At 36.2% G+C, this 24,924-nt stretch overlaps 1 protein-coding gene across 1 annotated transcript in view; it reads right to left on the minus strand.

Moving 5' to 3' along the window:
• Positions 1-17,280: 17,280 nt before the first annotated feature.
• The window catches only part of ADAMTS5 (ADAM metallopeptidase with thrombospondin type 1 motif 5), a 49,723-nt gene continuing 42,079 nt past the window's right edge, over positions 17,281-24,924 (minus strand). The window contains exon 9 of the mRNA XM_003263811.3: positions 17,281-23,978. Coding sequence (XP_003263859.2) covers positions 23,405-23,978 — 574 coding nt within the window. The 3' untranslated portion in view covers positions 17,281-23,404. The remainder of the gene's footprint in view (positions 23,979-24,924) is intronic.

Below are 24,924 nucleotides of genomic sequence, written 5' to 3' on the forward strand. Positions count from 1 at the left end.
TCAAAAGCAAATATACAAAAAGACAGGATAAAAATAGACCATCAGCCAAAAAAAAAAAATCCAGTATTTAATCTAAACTCCTTTGCTCTTTTTTCTTGAATTATTTTGCCATACAAGTAAATGAACACAAAAGAGACAATCAAGTATTCCCTGGCTTATAGTGTATAAAGATGAATTTCAGTGCTTCTCTTTGGAAGCTTTAAATAATGTTCAGTCCTTAAACAGGACTTTAAAGTCACATAGAGTCAATGCTTTTAACTTTGGCCACAATCTCATTTTGATCCCTTTGTCCGATCTCTTATTCCTTAAGTTGTGTCTGCTCCTGCTCTAAATCAGACCACATATCACAAAGGCAGCACAGGGATTTGTGGGCGGAACAATCCCAAGTTTCCTACTGAGGACTAGCAGTACTGTGTGCTCACTGAGTCTCTGAAGCTCAGAGAGGTATTAGTTTTAGTGTTTGCGGTGGGAAAGGCAGGGACAGGAGAGGTTGGGCATGGTACCATGGCATGGAGAAGTGTCACATGGAAATGTGAAGTGTTGTGAGGACATCAGTGTGAACTTGGTCTTTTTGAACCAATAGATGAAAGGGTGCTGTTGACAGCGTTGGCAAGTAATTTGACTTCTGGTCATGAATTATTGAGCTCGTCCCATAAAAAATGCAATGGGGCAGGTGACCACAGATTTTTAAATTAGTTTTGGCATCATCGGCTTCTGGTCATCTCTTTATGTAAGTGTTTTCATTTTTAAATTAGATTTGGCATCATCAGCTTCTGGCCATCTCTTTGTGTAAGCGTTTTATCCCACAGGTAAATAAACTGACTTCAGCTGTCTGGCGTGTCAACTCTTCCAACAAGCCTGACACTAAGCTCTGATTTGGCTGCATACAAATCAAGCACTGTCTCCAACCAACACTTATATTGGTTTCCCATTTCCTACATCCATGACATACATGAAAATTTCATGACATACATGAAATACGTGATTTTAATATAGTTTTATCCAACAGAGCAAACATTGAATCAGCACCTACGTTGAGTTAGTCAGACAAAGTATGATGCAGTATTTGAATGCATTTATAAAAATAACACTACTATCTTATGTATAAGAAAGGATTATTATTTTTCTGGGGATTTGAGGTTTTAGAAGTGTCTATCTTGAGTGACTGATAACATTTTGTTAGCATTATCTAAGGTCGAGGCGTACACTGTGATCATCTTCTCAAGTCTCCTAAGATTCTTGAGACTAAATTTAGTGAAGTGAACAATAAATGCTTATAGGTTAAGCCATGATGTGAAACTGATTTAGAGGATGAAGATGTGACAATTTTTCAAGGTGTTTATGCTTTGAACACATTTTTTTCTGTTTGGTTGATGTTTTCCCCCTCATTTTCCTGTTGCTAGTCAGTTATTCATTTAGTTCAAAGCTAACACTTTAGCACTTTTGGTAAAGGACATAGAGAATAAAGGAATGGTTACCAGAGGCTGGGAAGGGTAGTGGGGGGTTGAGGGGGAGGTGGGGATGGATAATGGGTACAAAAAAAGGGAGAAAAGATGAATAAGACCTACTATTTGATAGCATAATAGGGTGTCTATAGCCAATAATAATTTAATTGTATATTTTTAAATAACTTAAATAATGTAATTGGATTGTTTGGAACTCGAATGATAAACGCTTGAGCGGATGGATACCCCATTCTCCATGACGTGCTTATTTCACATTGCATGCTTGTATCAAGACATCTCATGTACCTCATAAATATATACACCTACTGTGTGCCAACAAGAATTTTTTAAAAAATGCAAAAAAAATTAAAAAAATACACAGAAATTAAGAAAATTAAAATGACAGGATATAGTGTGGGACCAAAAACTAAAGGAGTGACTATAAGTGAGGACGAAGGCCTTCTCAGAAGCAAGAAAGTCTAGATCCCATTTGGTTTGATGTTTTGGGTAAGGCTTTGTCATTGTTTGCTTCTTGACTCAGCTAGATAGGTCTAGTTAGTATTTAAATTCCAAATTCCAAATCACAAAGTGATCTCACGTTCACTTTGTGACTTTTAACGCTTACGTTAGTAATAAGCTTATCAACATTTTGATGCCAGTAGAGGGGACCAATAATTATTAAGTAGATCTAGTGGAAATAAAATAAGGGTTTAACTTATTTAGTTGATTATCTCAGGTGTTCAGATGCTCATATTTAGCCTAGGGAAAATATATTTGCTAAGTTTTTGTTATAGGAGCCACAGGAATAAACATTTATTCTCTCTCCCAAAGTTTTCTTCTCACATTCTTTCTGTTTTACTCAGTGACTCTCTGTCTCTCTCTGTTTTTATTCATGACTTGATTTTGTTGGTATATTCAGTTTGTCATTCATTCATTAAATGTGAGTGGAAGTGAAGTTCCATTAGAAGTTTAGCACAAACATGACTGGTTTATTTCGGGGTAAGCCCATCAACCAAAGGTGGAAAAAATTCCAAAAAAATTCTATTTGCTGGAAAATTTGCTAAAAAACTTGGATACTCAAAACACTCGCTCACAATGTGGGGTTTGAGGGTGGGGGCCTGGGTGGAGAAAATGCAAAATATAATAAACACAACAGACATTCACTGGCATAAAACTGATTGGAGTGCTTTAGGAAATATGAAAACAGCTTTGTACTTTGTGAAGTGGAACATTTTAGAGATGCAGATTATAAAGATTGGAACTAATAGCAAAGCCCCAAAGTGAGGTTTTTATTTCGGGTCTGCACATGTACAATTTATTCTTCATTCAAAAAGAAATTTTAGTTTGCAAACAGGATGTATACCAGACCCCTTAACAATCTAAGTATTTCATCTACACAGAGGATTAGTATAAACACTCGCCCTTTTATAGTGAAAAAAGGTTAAGCTAAAATGAAACAAATTGCATTTAGCTTATCTTTTTAAAATTAGAAGAAAAAATATAAATGAAGCATTAGGTTTTTCATTAAAAACATATTTTAGAATGTTTCTTTTTCGGGTATATTTATTTTCTTCTTTCATTTGTTGACTTCACCGTGAACTTAAATAAGTTCTTGGCATGTTCTTGGTTTATTTGACTTTTGACTTAACAAGGCAAGGGATGAATTTGAGTCTCTAAATTTGGAAGAAGTTCTTTGAAGTGAGGCCCTCTTAGCTTCCTGGAGGAAGCAACAATTAAATTTGCCTTTAGGGAAAGGACACAATTTCAGAAACAAAAGGACAAGGTAGAGTACTCATACAGAGGGGATGGGCTCCTAGAATGCAAGGATGTGGGAGACAGCCAAGTCATGTCAGGTGGTTGAGAGTAACCTCAGGGTGCAGGACACAGGCAAAGTGGAAGGTAAAGCAGGAAAATTAGGCTTACCCACACCCTATCATGTCAGGATTCAGAGTTTTATTTTAATAATTGGCACCTGGTAGCCTTTAACAACTTTAAGTAGAGTTCCATGAAAAAGAGGGGGTAAGAAAGAAAGAATCACTGAAAAAAAAAGAGACCAAATATTTATGGAGCTATTCCTCTGTGCTATATATTATATAGTTATGCTATATCCCCTATCATGCAGATGGGGTAACTAAAGCTCAGAGGTGTTTAAAAACTTGCTAAGATTTATAGATTGATAATTTTGATTCACATTTATTGATTGAACAAAACCTAGAGCTTCAAGAGGATTCAGGATTCAAGAGAGGATTCAAGAGAGGCTTCAAGATGGGAGATCTGGCCTTAGGCATAAGAGACTGGGAGCGGGGATACTAGATAGATGTGAGCCGCTAGCCTGCATCCAGATGAAACTCATAAACTATATCAAATGTTCCAGAACATAGGGCAAACACCAGAATTTTTAGTTTTATTATTATTTTTTTCTGGTTATAAAAGTATATAGGAGGCTGGGCATGGTGGCTTATGCCTGTAATCCCAGCACTTTGGGAGGCTGAGGCAGGTGGATCACCTGAGGTCAGGAGTTCGAGACCAACCTGACCAACATGGTTAAACCCCATCTCAACTAAAAATACCAAAATTAGTCAGGCATGGTGGCAGGCAGCTGTAATCCCAGTTACTCAGGAGGCTGAGGCAGGAGAATCATTTGAACCTGGGAGGCAGAGGTTGCAGTGAGCCGAGGTCACACCAATGTACTCCAGCCTGGGTGACAGAATGAAACTCTGTCTCAAAAAAAAAAAAAAAAAAAAAGTCTATATATGATTTCTGAGTTAGAATACTAGGCATGCTTAATACTATACCTCCTCTTAACTTCCTTTTAAAATTCCCATAATAATACACAGATAGTGGCAGCAGCACTATAAATTAAAGAGGCGAACAAGGGCAGAATTTTCTCTAATTTCATCTCTGGTGTGACAGATTTGAAAAGCATATTCTTGGGTTCCATATTCTAGGTTCCAATCTCTGAGCTTGGACAAGAAAGAAACCACCAAGCTGGGGCCTGGGGGTGGAGCGAGGTGGCTCACGCCTGTAATCCCAACTCTTTGGGAGGCCGAGGTTGATGGATGGCCTGAGCTCAGCGGTTTGAGACCAGCCTGGGCAACATGGTGAAATCCTCTCTCCACCAAAAATACAAAAAATTAGCCAGGCGAGGTGATGCACCTCCTTTTGGCTTTCAGATCAAGACTAGAAAACTCCCCTAAATGAAGTGAAACTTGATGGAGGCTAGCTCCTCTCTTTATTGCAAAAATCATCATCTGGATTGACAATTTTTTTCCACTCAAAGATGAGCAACTAAACACCAAACCAAAGCATATAGTCTATGAAAAAAATTCTAGAATAAGGAATGAGAACATTGTCATAAAGATGTACAGAAATAATTTGTTTCACTGCTTCACTTTGGAAATCTCCTGAGGAGAAAAAGAAAAAAAAAAGAAAACAAAACGCCTGTGCCTCAACCCAGAGCTTCTGATTTAATTGGTCTGGAGTGAGGCCTGGATGTTGTTTTTTGTTTGTTTGTTTGTTTTAATAGATTTGTTTTTTAGAGCATTTACAGGTTCATAGCAGAATTGAAAGGAAGGTAGAGAGACTTCCCATATACACCCTTCTCTCACATATGCACAGCCTCCCTTGTTCCCAGCATCTCCCACCAGAATGGTACATTTATTACAACTGATGAACCTACATTGACACATTATCACCCTAAGTCCATGCTTTAGGGCTCACTCTTGGTGTTGTAGATTCTATGAGTTTGGACAAATGTATAATGACAGGTATCCACCATTATAGTATCATACAGAGCAGTTTCACTGCCTAATATTGTTTGGTTCTGTGTCCCCACCCAAATTTCATCTTGTAGCTCCCATAATTCCCATGTGTTGTGCGAGGGACCCGGTAGGAGATGATGGAATTATGGGGGCAGGTCTTACCGTTGCTGTTCTTGTGATGGTGAATGGGTCTCACAAGATTTGATGGTTTTAAAAATGGGAGTTGCCCCGCACATGCTCTCTTTGCCTCCCACCATCCACGTAAGATGTGACTTGCCCCTCCTTGCCTTCCACCATGATTGTGAGGTCTCCCCAGCCATGGGGAACTGTGAGTCCAATTAAACCTCTTTTTTTGTAAATTGCTGAGTCTCTGGTATGTTTTTATGAGCAGCATGACTACAGACTAATACACTGCCCTAAAAATCTCCTTTGCTCTGCATATTTATCCCTCCCTACCCCCAAACCCTGGCAACTAGTAATCTTTTTACTGTCTCCATAGTTTTGCCCTTTCCAGAAGGTCAAACATTTGGAATCACAAAGTATGCAGGCTTTCCATATTGGCTTCTTTCACTTAGTATCATGCATTTCAGTTTTTGCTATTGCCATTTTATGGTTTTATAGCTCACAGCTCATTTATTTTAGCACTTGATAATATCCCAATGTCTGGATGTACCACAACTTATTTATTCACTCACCTGCTGAAGGACATCTTCGTTGTTTCCAGGTTTTAGCAATTATGAATAAAGTGGCTATAAACATCTTTGTGTGGACAGAAGTTTCAGTCTTTCTGGGTAAATATCAAAAAGTACAATTGCTGGATTATATGGTAATAGTATATTTAGTTTTGTAGGAATCTGCCAAAATGTCTTCCAAAGTACTTGTATTATTTTTCATTCTTACCAGCAATGAATGAGAGTTCCTGTTGCTCCACAGGTATTTTTAAAAAGTGCCGCAGGTGACTTTAATGGAGCCAAGATTCAGAAACCACTGACTTAGGGCAAGAACATCTGTCAGCAAACATTTTCTCTCACGTAGTATTAGTTTCCTTATCAGGGAGAAGAGAAGGCTTCCATAAGACAATAGATCATTGCTTCTCTCTGACTTTCTTGAAAATGCTGTTACTTTAATGTTTTATTATAAAATCCTTCAAGGAAATACATGTCCATGCCAAAATATGAGAGCCAATTGGCAAATGGAATAAGCCAGAATTACCAAGGATCTAAGATTACTTCTTTGTGCTTTTTCAATTTTAAAATATACTGTCATCTAAGATACGTTGACTACAGAATGATAGAAAACAGTACCAACAAAGCCAAGATCTTGAACTGGTGCCAATGCATAGGAAAGCTTATTGGGCTCTGTTCATGGCCACAGACCTCTAACCTGATGAAGGCCTCACATAACCAACAAAAAAATAAGAAAAAGTATGTTCCTAGACTACTTTCTCCTAAACTCCTGGCCCTTAGGTGCTTGCTTTATCTTTAAAATGAGGGGAGTGGATGATACGATTTTCAAGCTTCCTTAATTCTCTAATCTATGCATTACATTATTTTTCTTCAGTAACAGAATTTCATTAGCATTGACGACAAGTTAAAAAGCATGTTCTACTAAGTTTTCATCAGCTACGTTAGATGTAATAAATATTCTGGTACTGGGTCTATGATAAGATAAGTGAAGGACTTGCTTCCAGCACCAAATCTGAGCATGGAGGAGGTTTGGTAGACATTGTTATCAAGAAAAATTATACTTTAGTGTTACAGTTTTAAAAATTTAAATTACTGCACAACAATCCATGATGGATAAATCATCAACATTTCTAAATAAAGACAGATTGCATTTTTAAATTAAATGTTTTGTATTATAAATTAATATCTACAATGTTTGTTCTAGCTAATATTAAAATCCATATTCATGTAATCATTCATACAACAAACTTGTAGTGATTGCAAATATAAGGATGTTTAAAACATGACTTTGCCCTCTCAAGACTTATAATGTAATGTAGGGTAGTGAAGTTGTCAGGGTAAGGAAGAAACAGACTTCTGCAATTTATTTAAAGTCAAGGCAAAAATAGAAAAGTATAATGATATAGCTACCCATAATATCGACATTTAGAATACATAGTAATTGGTTTTTACTGGAAATGAGTGTGTGTGTGTGTGTGTGTGTACATGTGTGTAGTAGAATTAATAGTAGCAGCAGAATTGGGCCATCTGCATGACAAATTAGACCTTTTAACTGCATAGAGCTTTGTTAGGAAAGATGATTGAAAGACAACCTGGCTGAAGAATTATATGGCAAAGACCCAGAGACACGAGCATTTAGAGGAAATCTGGCCTTTGTGTCAGAATCATCAGTGTGTTTGATCAGGTATAACAGTTGCACATGTGGCTGGAAAAGTTGGTTGGAATTTAGATAAGTACCTGTCATCTGCTAGATTCCAGAGGAAGGCATGTACTATGGGGTCAAACACTGAGCTGCAAATATTCTTTAAAGTGTGGAATCCTCACAAGTGCGAATCCACTGTATTTCTAAATACAATAGTGTTTTGGAAGTTTGTTGCTTTGACCTAGTAAAGTTAGCTGAGAAGATTTAGTTAAACATCCAGGAAAACACGCCGCCTCCAAAGTTTAGCTTTGAACTGAGAAAAGGAATTATTCACTGCTTCATCTATATCACATGCACAGTGAATCAAAACAAATATAATTTGTTTTTAGTGACTACCCTTCATTTTGATGGCTTGAGTACTTTAACGTACTAGTCTCTGTGTATATCAGGCTTTGAATTGAGTCAAGATTGACACTTATGATTGAGAATCATTTCCATGAGAGAAAAGCAAGCACATCAAAGTGCAATCATTTTTCAAACTGTACACTTGATTCTGGAGATGTAGTGTCTTTGGCCTTGACTTGAAAGCTGTGGTGTTGAGTCCTTTAGGAGGTGGAAGGTAATGGGTTTAGACAGCAGAAATAAACAAGAACCTCAGGAATCCTGGGTTGACATGATGGAATCCAGTGGCAAGTACACTATATATCTCTAAAAACGAGTAACAACCTAATGAAAATGTAAGTAGAGCTTCATAGTGTTTTCTACCCTGATCTTACCTGATCTTAGCCATAGTGCCTGTAGCCTTCTCTTTCTTTCTCTCCTTCACCCTCCTCTTCCACTCTTCCTCTTCCTCCCTCCCTTCTCCTTTTCCTCTTCTTATTCTTTCTCCTCCTCCTCCTTTCTCTCTATTTGTCTCTCATTTCTTCACCTCTAAGATATTGTTTATTGTGGTTCCTTTTTGGTATTGACCAAATTTCTGGCTATTGTGTTACTGGTGACTTCTTTTCTAAATTAGGAAATTGTGTTTGGAAAAACAGAAAGAAAAATACTCCCCTTGCTCCCCAAATTTTTGTTTCTTTCGTCAGTTAGAATAACATTAGGGCCAAGTTTAATGGCCCTAATGTTAAACGGCCAAGTTTAAGAATGTATATTTTGGCATAAATCTTCATGTACAAGCTTTTAAATAACTCTTACTCTCAAGCAAAAGTTTAAGAATTTTTAAACAAAAAATTATTAAACAAAAAACCAATATCTATACTAAGAAATGCACATTGGAAACTGAATTAGGATTGTCTGTTGTAGTATCATGTTTTTGTACTTCCTAGAATTCCCTAAAAACTAGAACATGGTCATTTACAGAGTTTATTATTTAAAAATACATGCTATTTGCACCTAAAATAAGATACTATTTAAAAATGCCATTGAGGAAACAAAACTTTCATTCTTCTCAATTCTTTTCATTTGGCTATATGGAAAACATTCCATTTAACTCATTCAGAAAATGTGCAAAACTGGCTTTAGGTACAACACTAATTTTCTAAAATGGATGGGCCAGGGCTGTTTTCCATAGATTTCTTGCAATCAGTTGCATATGGCTGGAAGTAGAACTAATGGTGATTTACAGTAATTGCCTGTCATCAGTCTATGCCATGCTCACCTGCATAATCCATCAATTGTCCCAACAGTGCCCACAGCTCATAACCTACCTGAGGTTATTTGGGTCTCAGGAAACACACAGCACATGCCAATGTTCCAAGAATGAAGCTCTGGTTCCCAGCTTCTGCTGCTCCAACATCTATAGCAGCAAGGAGAAAAGACTAACAGACATACTGATCACATCTAATTAGAAGGTAAGAAGTATTCCCTTGAGCATGTTTATGACACAGGCACAATAGGACAGGAGTAGTCAAGCAGGGTTCCTCAATCTCAGGACTACTGACATTCTGGAGAGGATCATTCTTTGTGTTGGGGGATGGGGGGCTGTTCTGTGCATTTCAAAAGCTTCTCTGGATTCTTTCTACTAGATGTCAATAGCATCCCTCCCACCATTGTGGCAATCCACAACATCTCCAAACATCACAAATATCCCACGGGGAGAAAATTTTTCCTGATTTAGAACCACTGTACTAAGGGAAAATTAAAACTAGAAATTTGTAATTGGTCAGCATTATATACTGAATGCATGAAGTATAAGCAGTCTACATAGTGAAAAAATAATAGGACAAATATTCATAAAACTAACTTACAGTGATGTGTATAAACACAAAGCATGCATTGACTTTTTGGAAAACTTATCATGGGTGAAAGGGAGTGGTAAAAAATAAACCTCCACAGTTATGACACTTCTGAAGCAACTGTGTTTGGAAGAAAAAATGAAATGTGAGAATGGTAGAAACTTTTTTCTACACTGGTTCTTACTTTGACCAACTCATTGGTTTTCATTGTACACTTTGGCTTATGTAAAATAATTATAACTTTTCTTTTTCATGATAGCCTTTCAACTATTTGAAAGCACATGCTGTTTTGTTCTGAGGTCCATTTTCCAAACTTTATTTTGTTATACAAAATAAGACATAGTTTTAGATCCTCCATCTTTCTAACCTTTCTCTAAACGGAGCTTCAATCTGTTTATATTATTATTAAGATTCCCAAGGTTGAGAATCCTAATTCCCATGAGAAACTGAATCAGTTAGAAATGCTTTTGTCTACAAAATTCAGAATATCCTGCAGTGATTTAATCCTTTAACAAAAAAAGTTCTTACATAACAAAAATTCCAGGGATGGTTAATTGTTGATATTTGTTCAACTGCTCAAAGACCTAGTCTCTAGCTGAGCAGATGTTAGCGTGGAGCAAAAAAAGCAGGTGGAATGGAAGTTAGCATTGTCAGAATCTGCAACATCCCTTATTAATGCAGACTAGGAAGAGCATCACCATCTATAACTATATTAATGCACTGTAAGAGCCTCGTTGCTTCTCTGGGTATTGTATTACATGATTGATACTGTATTTATGTGTATCATAGAAGCTATTCCACTGCAATGTAATTTCTTATATATGCACCCCCTTGGCTTTTGCTTGTTGAATATTGAAACCGAGTCTTATTTGTGATCACATCCCTGTATTTTTCTGGGTCATATTATATATGTGCTCAAGAATTGTTTAAAACATCAATGAATACTAAATATGTTCTAATTTTAGGAGCAAAATTCTCACTTGCAAGAAGTTACTTCTTAGAAAATTTCCATTTACAGCACATTTCTTTTTGTTTATGTTACATTGGATTTTCTTATTTAGCTTCTGGAGGTATATAAATTCTCTCAAAGTTGTACATAATATTTTGTGTGCATGCTCACTTATTAAGTAAACTACAGCTTTAATAAGTTTCTTAAAGAAGCATTTGTTCCCCTGCATCACATGTTAAGTTCCTATACAATACAGATTTTTTTGGAAAAGGATAAATGAAAGATCAAAGTTAAAGGACTTCGAGAGAACACTTATTTTCAAGAAAATGTGACAGCCAGCTGGGGCCTATTTTAGAGAGATTTCTGTTTCCTCCTATGACCCCAAAGTAAAAAAAAAAAAAAATCTACAACGACAATTCTGGATTTTATGTCTAATTCTGTCACTGAGCTCACATAATGGGGACCAGTCAATGCAAAAATTTTGGAAATGGCTTAGGAGTCTGATTCTAATGGATTGGAAAAATAACGATAATGGACTCCAGAAACAATCAATATTAAAATAGTTTCATTCTTTCAGTATGAGGAGGGTGCAACATACAACCTGTCCTTTCTGTAGTTTCCTGACCCATTTTTAGCAGTAGGTGCCTTTTAAAGTCTGTGTTGATGGATTTATATAATTCATCCATAATCTCTGATCAGCCCCGTAGGAGCAATGGCAGAGGAACACGCAGGACTTAGGAGTGAGCTGTATCACTGGAATGGAGCTGGAACTTAATTGTAGCTTCATTAAATAGATCCAAACTAAGGCTAGCTACATTTTCTAAATATCACATTTCCCGTCTTCATTTTCCTCATTAGAGGGGTTTCAGTTGCTCATGAAATGACCCAGCAGATGCCTGAACAATTCATTATACTCTTGTACACGTCTGGCTTAATCAATTTTGTAAAATGAAGATGTCTTGTCCAACTTTACATGTAGAACAGATAAAAACTTTCTTTCCAACCGGAAAATATATTTGGGGCCTGCTTACATCCTGATCCACAGAATGGTCCCCTTACTTCCTGCCTACCTTATGTCTGAATACCTCTGGTTCACAGAGTAACAACACCTTTCAGAAATGTTGAATTTTTTTTTTCAGGGTAAGGCATTTAGATTGGGAGACAAACAAACAAACAAGCAAAAGAATCAATTCATCCTCTCCACCCTCAACGGGAAGCTTCCCCAGTCAGAGCATTAAGTTAATTACAAGACTGTGACTTCTTGTCTGCAGTTTGCTTATTTTATACTTGATCGCTTCTCAGCCTTTTGGCTAAGAGCAAGTGTAGTATTTTATACTTGAATGGATACAAAGGGTAGTAATCTCCTCCTCATTGATAACTATTATGCCTTTGTAATTCTAAATATTGTTGTTTCTGAAAGAAAAGCCTCAGTTTTTTTTGCGTGTAGGAAAGACATGTTAATAATGAAAAATTTACTTTAAAAGGTTGGTAACCAGAGTATAAAGCGGCATATTTTATAATTTTTCCATTTCTAGAAGAATCAAGGAAGTATCTTTGAGTGTTGTTGATTCATGCATTGTGAAATTTTTAATTAGTTGTGTTACAAAGGAATACTCTGGCACTTCCAAGGCTTGAGCATAAAACATCTTAGAGATTCTTAGAACCCTGAGCCACTTTGTAAGAAGAGTGAATACCCTGTTGAAGAGGCCACACCGAAAGGCCTTGAGAATACCTGGAGAGCGAGGGGAACCCAGCTGAGACTGATTATCTAGCTGTCCCATCCAAGACATGAGGCATGTGATTAAACCTGTCTTGGACCTTCCAGTCATGTCCAGTTAGTGTGTGGAGCAGAAGTATCACCCAGCTGAGAGCCCTGACTCACAAAATCATAATATTCAATAAAGTGTTGCTTTAAACCACTCCATTTTGGGAAATTGTATTAACAGCAATATATAACCAAAACACATTTGTCAAATTTTTGACTCATTTGATTAAAACCATTACGCATTTATTGATTTCCAACAAAGAATTTGTAGCTGCATTTTGGAAAACATTTTTCCAGGCAATAAATCTCCATATCCATCAATTTCCATTTTTCTTGCCCCTGTTTTCTGCCTTGTGTTTGCTGGTTTTTATCACTGTGACTACAGATTGCTACTCTACATCACATTTTTAACTAATCCTGTCCTGGAGTCAGTGTGTATATATGCAGCCCTTGTTAACAGCTCAAGTGACTTGATAGCAAAATTAGATTAGCTGATGGTCTTGTTCCAAGATTTTGTGTCTGATCTGGTAACTCTGAGTTTGAATTTTTCTTGTTTCCACCTTGTCCTGTAAGCCTGATAGTGACAGGAGGCTACCAAATGCCTAGGTTGATGGGGCAGGTCCTATCCAAAGACAGTTTAAAGCCTGAAAGCCAAGCTACAATTTAAATCTTCACACCAGATTAAGAACTTGTCTTCCTGCTTGGCATGCTTTCCTCTGACTGATCACCACCCTTAGCCCATTTTACATATACCTACCCTTTCCTAATTGTTTTTCTACACTGTGGTGCCCACCTTTGAGTGGTGTTTTCGCTTCAAACTTTTTTGCATACTCACAAACCAATCAGCATGCACTCCCCATTCTGAGTCCATAAAAGCTCCAGGCTCAGCCATATTGGGGGACTTACCTGCTTTTAGGTAGGGGAAGCACCCCACCCCCCATGCTTTCTCTTTGCTGAGAGCTTTCCTTTCATTTAATACATTCTACTCTACTCACTCTCTGGTGTCTGTGTGCCTAATTCTTCCTGGTCATGAGACAAGAATCCATACCTAGCTGAGCTAAGGAGCAGAAAAAAATCCTGCATCAACCCCAATAACTGGATTGTAATCTTGTTCATTCTGCTTATGGGCCTAACATGATAGCCTTTCTAATAATCCACTCTAGATTGAGATTATTCCTTGTTTTCATGTGTACATTCATTTTCTATTAATACCATAACAAATGCCAATCATTCAGCATCTTTACCAAACCTATTTATAATATCACAGTTCGTAGATATCTAAGCTCAGCAGAGCTCAGCTGGGCCTCTGCTCTGGGATTACAAGGCTGGAACCAAGGTATCAGCAGGGCTGCATTCCTTTCTAGAAGATCTGAGGATGAATCTGATTCCAACAAACTCCTTCATGTTTTAGCTAGAATTCATTTGTTTTGAAGTTGTAGAACTGAGGTTCTCATTTCCCTGCTGGCTGTCCCATTGGCCAGGTGTCATTCTCAGCTTTCTAGATACTGCCTGAATCCTTTAGCCTGTTGATCCCTTTCTTCATCTTCCTAGCCAGCAATGGAGCAGGGACTCTTTCTCATGCTTGGAATTCCTCTAACTTTCCCTTCTGCCTTTCTCTGCTGCTTTTAAGAGTTCATGTGATTAAACTGGGCTCTCAAATTAATCCAGACTAATCTTCCTATTTTAAGATTTGTTGGTTATTAACATTAATTCCATATCCACAATATTTTCATGGCAGTACCTCAATTTGTGTTTGATTGAATGACCAAGGGACAGGAACTATGGGGGCACATGTTTAGAATTCTGTCTTCCAAGTTGGTGTCATACCAGGAACTGAAGATCTGTCTTTGAATCAAGTAGCCAGGTTCTTGCTACCACCCATCTACCATGGCTCCTCTACTTCTTGGGCCTAAACTTGGCTTGATTTTTTTCTAAAATGTTTTTTTTAACAGCATTACTTGTTAAAAATATTTATATACCCACATTTTGCCCATTTTGCAGAGACATCATCAACCATTTCCTGAACGCTTTAATAATTATTATTTGACTGGGTTGCCATCAATTTATTGATTCAGTCATTTATTCAACAAGTACTTATTGAACTCTTAATATATGCCAGGTACCTTCTTAGGAACTGGTAATACAGCAATGATACAAAATAGTATGCTCTCAAAGTATGTACATTTCTACATCTGGTTATATGATAGGGATAACAGACTTACACAAACGAGGATATGGTGAAATTTCAGGAACTTATAAGTGACATGAACAAAATTGAAGGAGAAATGTGTCTATTTAATTTAGGGGGCTCAGGGATGGACTCTCTGAGGGATAACATTTAAGTAGAGACTTGAAGGAAGACAGGGAGCCAGTATATATCTGGAGAAGAGTGTTTTAGGCAAAAGATTCTGGAAAAGGCTTAAACTTGAAGACGTAAAGAGTAGCAGAGAGGCAAAGTAGCTAGGGAGTGAACCGAGGGGTGAGAAAAAGAGGGAAAATCAGACAGGTCGATGGTATCAGATCCTGTGGGGCCTTGAAGCCTGTGGAAAGAAGATTGTTTCTTACTTTCGGTGAGTTAGTAAGGTGTTGGAGAATATTTGGCAGAGGATTTAAATGATCTCACTTAAGGTTTTTCATTATTAGTCTAGCTGCTGAAGGCAGCAAGAAGTCCCATAAAGAGGCATTTGCTGTTGTTCAGGATAGAAAAGATTGAAGGATTCTACTCAAGTGGTAGCAGTGTAGGAGCTATGAACTGGCTGGTCTTAACATAATCTTAAAAAAAGAGACATCTATTGCTTGTTCTTATATACTAATATTCGGTCTGACACTCCTACAGCTGGTCATAGTCAGGCACTTCCTTTGAGTGTTCAAAGCAACATCTTTGAACAGGCAGAGGGGTGGTAAAGAGCTTGACAGTAAAGAAACAATCTAGGTGGACTCTTTACAATGTCTAGTAGGTACCAGACATATTTGGAAGATGAAGAGGTTAATGCTTCTCAAATTTTTGTAGATAAAATACTCTTTTTGAAATCTAAAACTGGCTGAGCCACTATTTTTGGAAGCAGTCTACTTATAAATGATTAAAAAATATTTTTCCATGCTTTCCAAGATTTAGATGCTTCTTATAGTAAATAACAACAATAAAAAGTCCGTAATTCCAATTCAAAGCAAATCCCAATGGAGGCTTAGTAGGGAGACAAAGCAATGTAGGTAGCTGGAAGTAGAAGGAGAATTTATATTACAGAAAATCTTATGAATGTACGTTGGAGTGAGGTCTTGGGCTAGGTACTGCCCCAGATGGTTAATCATTCTGGCATCGTGTCTCCTTATGTGACAGACATGGAAGGGAACTAGAAAAAGCAGGGCTATTTTACTACACTCCCTCACCTTTGTCTACATAATGACATATAATCATTTATTTTGTGGGAAAACATGAATTTAATTGAACAGATAATATATCAGATAATCAATATATATCAATCAATGATATATCAATAATATATCAGAAAAGACCCAACAGAATCTGAGAAATAGAGATGATTTGGACTTCACAAACATCTAGAGTTCCATTTCTAAGCATCCCCTTTGTTCATTCTACTCCTAATCCAAAAGCTATCCCCATTACCACTTTTATGCCTTTGACCTTGTCTGACCCAACTCATTTCCAGCTGTGAAGGAGTTTGTAAGGTAAAATACCAAACTCTTTTTTGAAAAACTCTTACCAGCAATTTCTTAGTTTTCTAAATCAAATTATCTCTCCTCTTTCCTTAAACAACAATCTTCCATGCCACCTTCAGCTCCTGACTGTATCCTTACTGCTTGCCTAATTCTTCATAGTTTCCTTACCATTTTCATTGGAATTTTAGGAACGTTTTTGCTTTTACTCAGGGGGCCTACACATTAGGCATAAACACTTCCCTCCATTTCTCTAATCTCTCACAGTCAATCCTTCAACCACCCTGCAATCTCTCGCTCAGATTCACTTTTGCACCAACCGAATAGCTAATAATTAATGGCTATTATATTGTGACTGTTATCTGTAACATGGAATCTTAATACTTGTATCACAAGAGCCAAAAGGCATGGAGAGAAATTTGTGGTAGAAAGTTTGTGGGGTGATTACCACAGGGCCTAACTCAATGAGATGTTGAACAAATCTTAGCTATATTTTGATAGCTAGTGTGTATGTATATATTATACCATCTTTTAAAAAATATAGATGTTTTAAATAATTTCTTTAAAAGCATACATCCTCCTAAGAAGAAAATTTAAAGTACTGCCATTCTACAATATTATTTGATATGAGAGGGAAATTCAGTGTTTGAAATGTACGCTAAAAAGTAATGATTCCAGGTTTAAAAAGAATTAATGCTCCTAGGAAGCTTAATGTTATAAATGTTATAAAATAGACTTTTGCTAGTCAATTTCAGGTTTTTTTAAAATTTCTATGCTTGCATTATTATCTCAACTCTTTATATCTGGACTAAGTTTAGACACAAAAAATAAAAATGAAGCAGTAGATTATGTTGCTTGCTGTTTCTAATTTAACACCAGAACTTTAATAGTATGCAATCTTCAGGGGTTGATAGTCTGGTAAAAAGAACTTGAAGCAATAGTTTCATAGAACTTTAACTAAGATAAAGTATTAATTGTCTATGCCAAAGAGGGTGAGCAATGATAGAAATTATAAAGAGCCTAGGGCTTCCCTGAGACCCAGCTTGGTGCTACCACTGTTATGAGAAAATGAAAAATAAATGAACAATAGTTTCCAACTCTAAAACATATTATATGCAGTACATACTTTAACCTAGTTTACAATTTATATTTATTATGCCCACTGAACCCACAAAAGCAGTGTTTAATTTTACAGTTTAAAGTCACACATAGGGAAGTGCTTTACAAAATAGGATATTGTTCCTCAATGAAAATATTACAGTATAGGCCCCAAACGGCTCAGTTCAAGTCTTTTACCTGAATAACAGAGCTGTTGTGGAATGCAGGCTACAAGACACAGTAATGCTTTAAATAGTTGGTTAAGATTTGAAGGTTGCCAAAGCTGAGAGACATTTTAAACAAGACCCGTCTTAGTTTTCCAAGATTTTTGGTTTTTCAACTGCATTATATACCATTGCTTCTGGAAAATTGAGGGTAATAAGCAGCTTACATTTTACATCTTATATACAGTATGTAAATCTTCAATGATTTTCTCTACCATCAAAGCAAGTTTCAAGGTTTAAAAATCTCAGTTATACCTACTTAGGTTTATTATTTGACTTTACTCACAGACTCTAATATAGAAACCAAATATTTATGCCATTGCTTCTATCAAATGCAACATATTTCTTCAGTCTATTTAGTTATCTGCAAAGTCTATTTACAAAGCATATGTATGATTTCCTCTGACTAATAGGTCATACAAATACGTAAGTAGTGTTTTTCAACTCCTAATTTTAGCAAGATGAAACATCAATGTTTACTTTGTACCTGAGTGTATAATGCAAAAATACCATCCAGAGATTATATATTTCTTAATCAAAAGTCTAGCTTTGCAAAGTCACATACAGTATGGTCTTCTATTGTAAATATACTCTCAGTATAGGTAGACGTGTTTCTAATATATTGTGTGTTCTTAAAGAAAAGGCTGAGATATAGTCACCAAGTGTTTACTAATAACAAACTATTGCAAAGCTTGAAAAAAAAAAGTCAGGCCAAATATACACGACAGTTTGAATGGAATGCTGAGGACTTAGTGAATGCTGAAATATGACTCATCTAAAAGTCTGCTACTCTGGCCTGATGCTCCTCAAGTTTTAATGACCCCTTAAATGTCCTCAGATGCACATGCAGTTTATGTCACTGACCACTGTTGGTCAAAACAATCATTGGACGTGCTTATTTTTCAAATTTTGAGTATCAATTTGTGCCCTACCGTGACACAAAGCTTAGAGGTCTTTCTTGCAAACTGTAAAATCATGCAGACAAATAGTAACTCAGAAATACCACATTTGACAGTTGGTCATGAAAGATGTTAGCACCTCAATAAAAATTAGAATTGTTCATTGGATGTGCCAAAGGAAAGTGGAAAAAAAATTAAAAAGCCTGCCCTGTTTTTTGTTTCTTTGTTTTTTCCCTACAAATCACAGTTTTCCTCACAGTGTTAGACTTTTAGGTCACTCTGATGTAGCAGTACCTTATAGGATGAGGGGCCACTGCTCATTTTTTTCCATTTGACCTTTACAGTCCACATGGTCCAGTTAGTTGAAGCCACAAAATAAAGACCAGAGACAGCAAAATTATTGCTAAAGTGCAACTATATTAGTAGAATGCAATTAACTGGGCTAACTAATGTGTATGTTAATGTCTTATTTTTTTTCAAAACCAACATCATCTAACAACATATTCTTTTAGTTTTCCCATAAAACCTGCATTGAGAATGATACCATGGCCCCAGGCAGGCATTTACCAGATTGAATGTTTTGCTGATCTGAACACTGCCTGTATTCCAATTTTTTGGCTAATGCATGGTTTTGTATTTCAATATGTTCTCATACATTAAATAAATGAAACACAATTATACATTATAGAGTTTATATGCATCATGATAATATAATTTGAGAAATTATCTCGATAGATTATGCTAACAAAGGATTCTCAGCAAGATTTTTTTCAATGTACTGGCCAGTTAAGTTGATCTATCTGTTTGATAATCTACAACTATAGATTGTTGGCAAATGAGAAAAATAATAGGGAAAACACACAAGTTCCTTTTCTGTGTGTCTAAATGATACATTGTCTTGAATTTGGTTCTATTAAAGCTTTTGATGACCATTTCTGTACACATGGCTATTTCATTTCTTTAATAGTTTTGAAATGTTAGCAAATATAAGGTATTTGTAGAGCATCATTTCATTATAAAGAGATTAATAATATTCACCAATCATGCCAATGAGATTATATACTCTGCCACAGACTACTAGAAAAATTTGATCATTATTAAACTCAATGTTGTTTTACAGTGTGAACTCTAACTAACAGCACAAGTTCTAGACTTTGAATCTGGCTGCTGTCCTCACCTGAACCATTACAATGACCTTGTTAACAAGGAAGGAATCAATGGGGAAATATCACAACCAGAGATTGGCTATGTGTCCAAGGGTGCTTTGTCTTATTGCCAGGATCAGACTGTGAAATCACGGAGGCAAGCTGATGTCATCAGAGGTGACGCTGCCTATTTCAAGTCCTATAATCACCCCAGGGGATTCAACAGTAGTAGGAAAACATCACATTCTCTTAATGGACACCCCATATTTGTAGAAACAGTTATGACTATTAGCATTTGTTATACAAACCCAATCTATTTGTGCTCATCTGTAGAATCCTACAGACACTAGAGACTAAATGATATTAATTTTAGGAGGTGTTTCTAAAGGAGAAAAAGACAACACTTGGTTTTATTATCATTTGTATCCTTCAGTATCTAATACATCAATATCGACTTGTCCAAGTTTCTCGATGAAGTGAAAGGATCTGATTATTGGCTGTGTCTTAGCGTCTGTAGGAAGCTTCTAGGCTATTTGTGTACCCAAATTTAAAACTTGCACCTTGTTTCATTGAAAAAGTGTTTTTCTTATTTGTGACTTGGAAAAATTAGTGTTAATGTGATGTAAAAGACCTATTATCATAGGTACAAGTAATGAACACTATTAGTCGTGACAGATTAAAATTTCCTTGGAAAGAAAAATGATAGTATCAGAATAAGAATACATGAGGAATATATACATACACACCTGCTTCACACAGAAAGCTTTCTGTAAAAAAATACAAAAGCAACCAGTGCTGTATATTACGTAAACTCACAAAGTGTAAAAGTGTACTTTATACACAAACATGAAGCATAAATTAAAAAGTAGGACAACAGCAAAACATTTTAAATATAGAAAAATTTGAACATATTTTTGTTAAATAAGAATAAATAATTTTATCACACAAATTCACATACCAGTTGCAAAAATAATAAATTACTTTTTTTCAGTGCTGCAACTTTTTTTTTGTTTGTGATTTATCCCCTAATTCCTAGTTTAGTGGGATAAAACTGTTTCCACAGGAAGGCAAAGGAAGATAAATTTATTGAATAAATTATAACAATGCCCTTATATTTCTAAACAGCAAGGCAGGGCTTAATTTAAATTTTTCTGATCTAGAAGAAATAAATGTCATTTTTTTCTGGCTCCCTTTGTACTTAATAAAACTTATTATGGAGTGCTTAGTTATGTAAGTGAGATTAGATTCTTACAAACCTGAGCGTTTTCAGATGAATTCTTTTTTTTTTTTAAAGAAGGAGCCCCTAGCATCCTGAATTCTAGACATTTTAAAAAATTCAAGATGCAACAATGGAAAGGGGAAAGACAGTATGAAGTCAAGGTGGACTGACTTAGGTTGAGTTGTATAGAATTTTCCCTTTGTTCATAATTCTTGGTATCTATTGAACACTCCATTTCTCTGAATTCCAGCTTCCAGTCCATATCATCTTCTCTAGGAATTTAGACATACATTCCTCAGTCAGTCTAGTGAGACTCATAAGAAAAAGGTGGAGAAAATTACTTAAAAGCATGGAATAGTGGTTTATTTGCTCTGAGCTCTCTAGGATTGTTTCCATGACAGGTGTAAACGATCACTATTTGAGGGAAACATGAATCATTGGTAAACCACATTAAAAATGTATGAGTATAGTAAGAGAAGCAGAGTAGGAGACAACTACATTTATGCCTCAAGTATTTTTTAATGTTGTTGGGAATATAACCACAAAAAATAAAAATAAATTTTGTCACATTTGAGTTACTTGATTAAAATTATTTCCAAAATGGAAAAAAGTAACATTAGCCTCTCTCCTAAATCTCTTTGCACAGACAAATGACACTGGGATTATTATCTTTTTTTCCCACCTATTTGACTAGGATTGCTTTCTGCCCTTGGCATTGGGTGATCTCCATCAAATATAGGTTATCAGCCTTGTACAGGCCTCATTTCTCAAACTGATAACTTATTAAGAAAAAAAAATTCTACATTGAAAGCAAAGTCAGTCTATGAAAATTCAAAGGATGATTATTGGTTTTGTAAAACAATTATTTGTTTTAAAAGCAATTTCTTAAGAAAATACTGAAAACAGCGAGACATCTATTTTCCTGGCCCACTGAAATGATGTGACATAGTGATCAGTTACATAATTCTTTTATGTTAAAAATATCTTATAATAAAAATAAACTCTCGAGCTTGTAGAACTCAAACAATGGCTCCCTAAGATCTTCACATGCAAATCTTTAACAATAGACACATTTGGCATGATTACTATGAATTTTTATAAAGAAAAATTGGCTTTGCAGTGTTTCACAACAAAAGAAATCCCAATGAAATGAAACAACTTAGATTTTCTAAGTTGTGAGGTTGGTGATGGGGAGGGTGTACATTTTATCATCTAAAAAGATATCTTTAGGTGTGTGCTTATAAAATAATTTCCATGTCTAACTATTCAAACTCACAACCTACCTAAACAGGCTATGGAAACAAAAACAACAACTTTCTGAGAATCATCACATTTCATCACTCAGACACTTACGGGTACAACCAAGTGCTTTCCAGTTGGGAAAAATATTTAGTACAATAGGAATTTACTTAGATTTTTTAAATTAAGAAATTATTGCCTATGGTGTGGAAACAGTCTTATTAATATTAACCACTTTTTGGCATTAACCACATTAACAATGATAACCACTTCTCAATGTGGCTAACTACCAAGTGATCTTTAATGTTTCTAATAAACTAAGTCAAGAAATACAAAACATTGCAGGTCTTACTGAACCCTTGAACAAAACAAATAAGCGAACACAAATGCATTTTAAAGGCTTGCTGGTAAGAGGTATACCAGTGTTGAAGGTGTTGGACATGATAGAAAACTTGCTGTGTGTTTTGTACGTATATCATACATTGTGAGATACCAGATGAAAGCTCTGGAGAGAGAAAGTAATTGTGAAAATACAAATTGAGAACACAGTGAAATACGATTGTTTTCCTTTTAAATTTCCGACACAAGGAAACTAGTTTTTAGACTCTTAAGTACTGATCACACACACACACACGCAAACCCTACTTCTACATCTGAAATTATGCATTAATTTGGCTAGCTACCTGAAAAAAATACAGGCAGTCAAAGGTTTAAGTAAATGAACCCGTGTATGTATTTAAGTGACTAGATACACTAAGATCTATTTACTTTTCAAAATTTCTCAGAAGATACTTGCTGTCAAAATGGTTTTTTGACTGAAATTTTATCTCCTGAAGTCAGAAAATATACTAAATCTTATTAAAACAGCAGCAAGTTCTTAATTTCCAGTAAAATATCCACAGCTCTTTCTGGAAACGGAAGGAAGTTGAAATAGCTGCAGACCTACTTTGGTCAAACACTTTTTTTATAGAAATATATATGGATATTTTAATAGAACCAGGGGATATAAAGTGACATACCAAGGGAGAATGTATTTACAAACAGTAAAAAGAAGCTACTGTGTATTATGGGTGAAAATGATTATGATGCCATTAAAGACATTCTGTAAGAGGTAGGTGACAAGGGGGAGAGGGTTCTGCCATCTTCAAATGTCCCCTGATTTGACATTCATCAGTGTTTCTTGTAAGCCCAGGGGGTGTTCAATAACTCCCAAGTTTTTCTATATTGCAAGGTCACCACTGTCACGTGAAGCAGTGCACATCCTCTTTTGGTCACAGAGAGCAGATTCTGCCCATAATTGGACTCCTCTTGACAATGTCACTGAAGCATGACTTTCTGTGCGTTAGGTAGACTTCCTGTTCACCATGACTGCATCGGTGCTGAATCCTCCAGTTATCTTTGTGCATAAGATCATAACCACAGGCTAACATTTCTTCAACAAGCATTGCTTAAATGCAGAAGGCCTTTGGGAGAGAGGACATCCTTTCGCTAACTTCCGGTTTCCATCCTGGCACTGCACCGTCCTGGTGTGCCAACCTGTGTCACAGGTCCTAGAGCAGGCGAGCCATGGGCCCGTGACCCACTGCGGCTGCGGCTGCGAAGTGTGTGATCCCACTTTATTGCTGCCATGACTAGTGACAGAGTTTACTTTTGGAGTGGACTTCTTGGGAACAAAAAAGCTATAACGGACATCTAATGGTTTAGTGGGGTCTGTTGCAAGAATCTGCACTATTAGAATTTCCTTCGTGGCAGAGTAGCCCATGCCATGCAGGAAGTCATCCCTGTGGCTCCAACCGCTGTAGTTCATGACTGTTCCATTGATGTCAATGATAGTCTCTGAAGTGGAGATCATGTACTTTCCATTGATAAGGTACTCACCGTTTTTCTTTTTCAGGGCTAAATAGGCAGTGAATCTAGTCTGGTCTTTGGCTTTGAACTGTCGAACTTTTATGTGGGTTGCCCCTTCAGGAATCCTCACCACGTCAGTGTAACCCTTACTGGAAGTAGGAATGTTCACAGGAAGTGGGGGGAGGTGGTTAAAAAAAAGGAGAAAAAATAGGTAAACACTTAACAAATAAATAAACAGAAGTTCTCTAAAAAGTCTTCTCTTAACACAAAGTTTTAATGTATTTAAGAGATTAGTTTAAAATTGGGTTTAAAAATTATTTTTTATTACAGAATTGCAATTAGACGACAGTATTGTATACACTTTAACTGAGGTGTTCAAAATTAGGATGATGCTAGCAACCTGCCTTCATTTAAAACATTTATGCTAACTTTCAAGATTTATACAACCATTTTCATCCTTAACAGATCCTATCATCTTTACAAATCTACTTTACATTCTTTCTGGCACAAAATGGGATATATTTAAACACAAACTGACAAAAATATGCCTTCACTTAATCTCACATAATTCTTTAATGTTTCTCAGATTGCTTCCACGTTAGAATCACGTGGGGATCTTTTAAATCTTTCAGAGCCTACCCACACCTCAGATCAATTAAATCCCCATCTTCCAGGGTCGGGCACAGTCAAAAGCACTTTTGAAACTTCTCACATTGTTCCAATGTGAGAACAACTTGGGAACACAGAATTAATTAGTTTTTGGACTAGAGGTGAGTAGAGTCTCTGCATTCCTTTCTACTAAAATTCTGGATTTTGTGGGACAGGCCACTAAATGAAGCATGCAATTGTGAAATTGGGTAATGATATTACTAATACCATCATAAAATGGGAATTTTTTAAAATGACTTAGAAAATTTTTCTGAATTCTTAGTGCCCATAAGATACGATAGATTGAGAAAGGCTTTATGGTGAGTGACATGTAAGTCTTCAAAGAGCCATCATCTAGACAAAAAAATGGGGAAAGACATAAATATCTTTAATACCAATAAACCTGTGAGGAATGCTAGGATGGAAATGCTAATTAAGCACTAAGGG

This window comes from Nomascus leucogenys, chromosome 25 (assembly GCF_006542625.1).
Source record: "Nomascus leucogenys isolate Asia chromosome 25, Asia_NLE_v1, whole genome shotgun sequence".
Taxonomy (NCBI): domain Eukaryota; kingdom Metazoa; phylum Chordata; class Mammalia; order Primates; family Hylobatidae; genus Nomascus; species Nomascus leucogenys.